The sequence below is a fragment of the Colobus angolensis genome, unplaced genomic scaffold (assembly GCF_000951035.1).
Source record: "Colobus angolensis palliatus isolate OR3802 unplaced genomic scaffold, Cang.pa_1.0 Scaffold9, whole genome shotgun sequence".
NCBI lineage: Eukaryota > Metazoa > Chordata > Mammalia > Primates > Cercopithecidae > Colobus > Colobus angolensis.
Genome location: NW_012122931.1, coordinates 6715742 through 6721157, shown reverse-complemented (window position 1 = coordinate 6721157; position 5416 = coordinate 6715742). Strand labels below are relative to the sequence as shown.

Below are 5416 nucleotides of genomic sequence, written 5' to 3'. Positions count from 1 at the left end.
CAGGAGTTCGAGACCAGCCTGGCCAATATGGTGAAACCCCGTCTCTACTAAAAAAAAAAAACAAAAATTATCCGGGTGTGGTGGTGTGTGCCTGTAGTCTCAGCTACTTGTGAGGCTGAGGCAGGAGAATTGCCTGAACCCGGGAGGTAGAGGTGAACTGAGATCGTGCCACTGCAGTCCACCTGGGCAACAGTGGCTCCAGTTCCCCAGGTCCAGTCCCTTGACAGCTTCGAGTCACACAAAAGAGTTACAAGGCAGAAACCTTCTTCAAACCCGACTCCAGTGTGACTGTCCCCACCATGCACAGGCCTGGCCCCTCTGGAGGGGTCTCTGGCAGGCACCCCTCACCCGTCACACCTGTGTCCCTCAGGATGCTCAACAGCAGTGCCATCAGGAGCCTCGGCGTAGACCTGCTCCCGGGCTACCAGGACCCCTACTCAGGACGCACCCTGACCAAGGGCGAGGTGGGCTGCTTCCTCAGCCATTACTCCATCTGGGAAGAGGTGAGCGCGCCTGCTTCCTCCACCCACGGCCTTTGGGGAGAACGGGGCCAGTTTGTTCTATTCACTGCTCTGTGAACGAGTGCATGATGAAGACATGCATCAAAACCTGGCCAGCAGCTTTCAGTCTCCTCTGTGTTCAGCACCCCAGTGGACACCGCCAAGAGGTGCCCGTTTGCATTCTGCAGTCTCTCTTAAGCACCTACTGTGTGCTAGGAGATATTCTGCTCTGAGAACACAGAGGAGGACAGGAACAATGCATGTCTGCTCCTTCCTCCAAAAAAGGGATCCCCCTGGGGCTCAGGGACCAGAGTGGGGTTACTGAAATCAAGAAAAAAAATCAAGAAAACCAAGCTTGCAGTGGAGGGGAGAGGTGTGGGCCACTTTAAAAGGCGCCTGGTGTGGGAGAGGTCAGAGTGGGCGCCGCCATTGAGGGGCAGGAAGAAAGGCCTTCTAGGCAGAGGAGAACAGTGGGTGCCAAGGTCCTGAGGCAGGAAGGTGTTTAGGAGCAGAAAGAAGGAAGCCTGGGACTCAGCATGTGCTCAGCACTTGGCCAGGAAGCCTGGGACTCAGCATGTGCTCAGCACTTGGCCAGGAAGCCTCAGCCCAGGGGCTGGGAGTGTGAGCGCAGGGGAGAGGTTGCTGGACACGGCTGGAGAGAACAGGGGAACTAAGCCCTCCAAGGGCAGCCCCTCCAGGAGATGGGACATGGATTCCTTGTTTTGATTCTCTGCTATAGCCAAATCTATGTGCATGTGTATGTGAGCATTATGTTTTTTTTTTTTTTTTTCCTGAGATGGAGTATTGCTCTGTCGCCCAGGCTGGAATGCAGTGGTGCAGTCTTGGCTCACTGCAACCACTACCTCCTGGGTTCAAGCGATTCTCCTGCCTCAGCCTCGTGAGTAGCTGGGATTACAGGCATGCACCACCACGCCCAGCTAACTTCCAACCTCAGGTGATCTGCCCGTCTTGGCCTCCCGAAGTGCTGGGATTACAGGCATGAGCCACCACGCTCAGCCTGTGTTGACTTTTTTACCATCTCAGAACATGGTTCACTACTTTTTTTTTGAGACAGGGTCTCGTTCTGGCACCCAGGCAGGAGTATAATGGCATGATCTTGGCTCACCACAGCCTGGACCTCCTGGGCTCAAGCAATTATCCCACCTTAGCCCCCTAAGTAGCTGAAACTACAGGCGTGCATCACCACACCCAGCTAAATTTTGTAATTTTTGTAGAGACAGGGTTTCGCCATGTTGGCTAGGCTGGTCTTGAACTCCTGAGCTCAAGTGATTCCACCCACCTCAGCCTCCAAAAATGCTGGGATTATAGGCATGAGCCAGCGCTCCTGGCTTCACTACTTTCTGAGCTGATTTTCTTTTCACAGAAGTTATCAAAAGTAGTTTTCCAAAAGTTATTCTGAAGTAACTTTTCCAAAAGTTATTCTGAAGTAACTTTTCCAAAAGTTATCAAAAGTACTTTTTATTTGGGGTATTCAGGGCTGGGGTCTTCCCAATCCCCACCCAGCCCAGCTTCCTTTACAGAATAGCAGGAGAGGCCGGGCGCAGTGGCTCACGCCTGTAATCTCAGCACTTTGGGAGGCCGAGGTGGGTGGATCGCCTGAGGTCAGGAGTTTGAGACCAGCCTGGTCAACATGGTGAAACCCCGTCTCTACTAAAAATACAAAAATTAGCTGGGCATGGTAGCGGGTGCCTAGAATCCCACCCAGCTACTCGGGAAGCTGAGGCAGGAGAATTGCTTGAACGGGGGAGGTGGAGGTTGCAGTAAGTCATCACGCCACTTCACTCCAGCCTGAGCAAGAGCGAAACTCTACCTCAAAAAAAAAAAAAAGAAAATAGCAGGAGGCCAGGCCAGGTATGGTGGCTCATGCTTATAATCCTAGCACTTTGGGAGGCTGAGGCGGGCAGATCACGAGGTCAGGACCAGTCTGGCCAACATGGTGAAACCTTGTCTCTACTAAAAATACACAAATTAGCCCGGTGCGGTGGTGGGCACCTGTAATCCCAGCTACTTGGGAGGCTGAGGCAGGACAATCACTTGAACCCAGGAGGCGGAGGTTGCAGTGAGCCGAGACCATCTTTTGATGGGAACTGCAAGCCTCTCCCCAGCCCCCAGAGGGTCGGGCTTCTGGGCCCAGCCACTGTCTATCATGCCTGCACTCAGGCAGCTGGAGGGGTGGGAGGGGAGATGGCTCCTGGCCTTGGCCATGGCTGCCTTGGCCTCCACCGTTCTTGCTCCTCTTCCATGCCGCCCCCTGACTTGGGAGGCCATTTCACTCCAGTCTGGGCAACAAGAGTGAAGCTTTGTCTCAAAAAAAAAAAAAAGGGCCGGGCGCAGTGGCTCAAGCCTGTAATCCCAGCACTTTGGGAGGCCGAGACGGGTGGATCACGAGGTCAGGAGATCGAGACCATCCTGAGCTACACGGTGAAACCCCGTCTCTACTAAAAAATACAAAAAAAAAAAACTAGCCGGGCGAGATGGCGGGCGCCTGTAGTCGCAGCTACTCGGGAGGCTGAGGCAGGAGAATGGCGTAAACCCGGGAGGCGGAGCTTGCAGTGAGCCGAGATCGCGCCACTGCACTCCAGCCTGGGCGACAGAGCTAGACTCCGTCTCCAAAAAAAAGAAAAAAAAAAAAAGAAAAAAGAAAGAAAAAAAAGAAAAGAAAATTGCAGAAGGCCAAAGTGGCCAGCTGGGCCCTGGCGTTCAGCAGATGCGGGTTCGTATCCCAGCTCCACCACTTCCTGGCTGTATGTCCTTGGACAGGCAGTTTCCCATCCCTGCGTGTCCACCTCCCTCCTGCAATTGAGGATCGTCATTTCCTGCCTCCTGAGGGCCCCTGGAGATATGCAGTGGCACAGCCCTGGGGTACAGTAGCACTCAGGGAATGTAGCAGGGGCCATGGTTACCATCATGATTCTATCTGGAGAGCCTCAAATGCCAGAGTGAGGCTGGGATTTCAGGTCCGGGCAGTGGGGCCCCCAGCAGGCTTTGGGGCAACTGCATGATGTGCCCAGACCAACCGAGACCAGGCAGAGGCTATGGGCTGCAGCGTGGAGGGAGGGGACAGCTGAACTCTGAAGAGCCATCTCCCACCCCATCATGTATCACAGGTGGTTGCGAGGGGCCTGTCCCAGGTCCTGGTGTTTGAGGATGACGTGCGCTTTGAGAGCAACTTCAGGGGGAGGCTGGAGCGGCTGATGGAGGACGTGGAGGCAGAGAAACTGCCATGGGACCTGATGTAGGCAGCCTGCGCCCTCAGGGACGGGGGGTTGGGGTGGGCCTCCGGAGTCTGCCTTTTCCTGCTTGGGACCCTGGCCAGCCCCTCCCCCAAGAGCCTGGCCCTGTAGGAGCGGGTGCGGGCTGGGGGGTCTCATGATACCCAGGACCTAAGAGAGTCCTGGGCCTCTCGGTGTCACTTTCAGCTACCTCGGGCGGAAGCAGGTGAACCCTGAGAAGGAGGCAGCCGTGGAGGGGCTGCCGGGCCTGGTGGTGGCCGGGTACTCCTACTGGACGCTGGCCTACGCCCTGAGCCTGGCGGGCGCCCGCAAGCTGCTGGCCTCGCAGCCTCTGCGCCGCATGCTGCCTGTGGACGAGTTCCTGCCCATCATGTTTGACCAGCACCCCAAGTGAGGCTCTGATGGGGGCCGGGCATGGCAGGGCAGGGGCGTCCCCTCCAGGAACTCACCTCAATCAGTAGGAAGTCCTCTCACTGGGCAGATGGGGAGACTGGGACTGGCAAGGCCAAGTCATTGGCCCAGGTCACCAAGGAGTGGCTCAGCCTCACCTTAGAGTCAGACCAATCTCGGTGTGTATTTTGCGCAGCGGACGCAGGCGTTTTTTTTTTTTTTTTTTAATGGAGTCCTGCTCTGTTGCCCAGGCTAAAATACAGTGGCGTGATTTGGACTCACTGCACCCTCTGCCTCCCAGGTTCAAGCAATTCTCCTGCCTCAGCTTCCCAAGTAGCTGGGATTACAGGCAAATGCCACCCCACCCTGCTATTATTTATTTATTTATTTATTTTTGAGACGGAATCTTGCTCTGTTGCCCAGGCTGGAGTGCTGTGGCAAGATCTTGGTGCCTTGGTGCGATCTTAGCTTACTGCAACCTCCGCCTCCCAGGTTCAAGTCATTTTCCTGCCTCAGCCTCCTGAGTAACTGGGATTACAGGTGCTCACCAGCACACCTCAGCTAACTTTTTTGTATTTTTAGTAGATACGGGGTTTTTCCATGTTGGCCAGGCTGGTGTTGAACTCCTTGACCTCAAGTGATCCGCTTGATCACTTGAGTGCTGGGATTACAGGCGTGAGCCACTGCGCATGACCTTAACTTTTGTATTTTTGGTAGAGATGGGGTTTCGCCATGTTGGTCAGGCTAGTCTTGAACTCCCGACTTCGGGTGATCGGCCTCCCGAGTTATTGGGATTACAGGCCTGAGCCACCACACCCGGCTGCATGCAGTTTTTAATCAGATGACTTCGCTGTTCTCAGCCTCCGTTTCTTCATCTGGAAAATGGGGATAGTAGAAGTCCCACTGCTCAGGGCCGTTGTGAGGACTAGATGACGGGCAGTGAGGTGCTTTGGGCAGGCAAGGTGCCTGGCTCCAGGCAGGCGTGTGACCAGGGAGTAGGGGCCCGCCTTAGTCCTCCTGAGCTGTCCTCTCACCTTACAGCGAGCAGTACAAGGCACACTTCTGGCCGAGGGACCTGGTGGCCTTCTCCGCCCGGCCCCTGCTTGCTGCCCCTACCCACTATGCCGGGGACGCCGAGTGGCTCAGTGACACGGAGACTTCCTCTCCATGGGATGACGACAGCGGCCGCCTCATCAGCTGGAGTGGCTCCCAAAAGACCCTGCGCAGCCCTCGCCTGGACATGGCTGGCAGCAGTGGGCACAGCCTCCAGCC

General features: G+C 55.6%; 1 protein-coding gene across 1 annotated transcript in view; it reads left to right on the top strand.

Annotated features, from left to right (window-relative positions):
• Positions 1-5416, top strand: part of CERCAM (cerebral endothelial cell adhesion molecule) — a 17732-nt gene that overhangs the window by 10998 nt on the left and 1318 nt on the right. Inside the window, exons 9-12 of the mRNA XM_011931452.1 lie at positions 371-503; positions 3629-3756; positions 3941-4144; positions 5186-5413. Coding sequence (XP_011786842.1) covers positions 371-503; positions 3629-3756; positions 3941-4144; positions 5186-5413 — 693 coding nt within the window. The remainder of the gene's footprint in view (positions 1-370; positions 504-3628; positions 3757-3940; positions 4145-5185; positions 5414-5416) is intronic.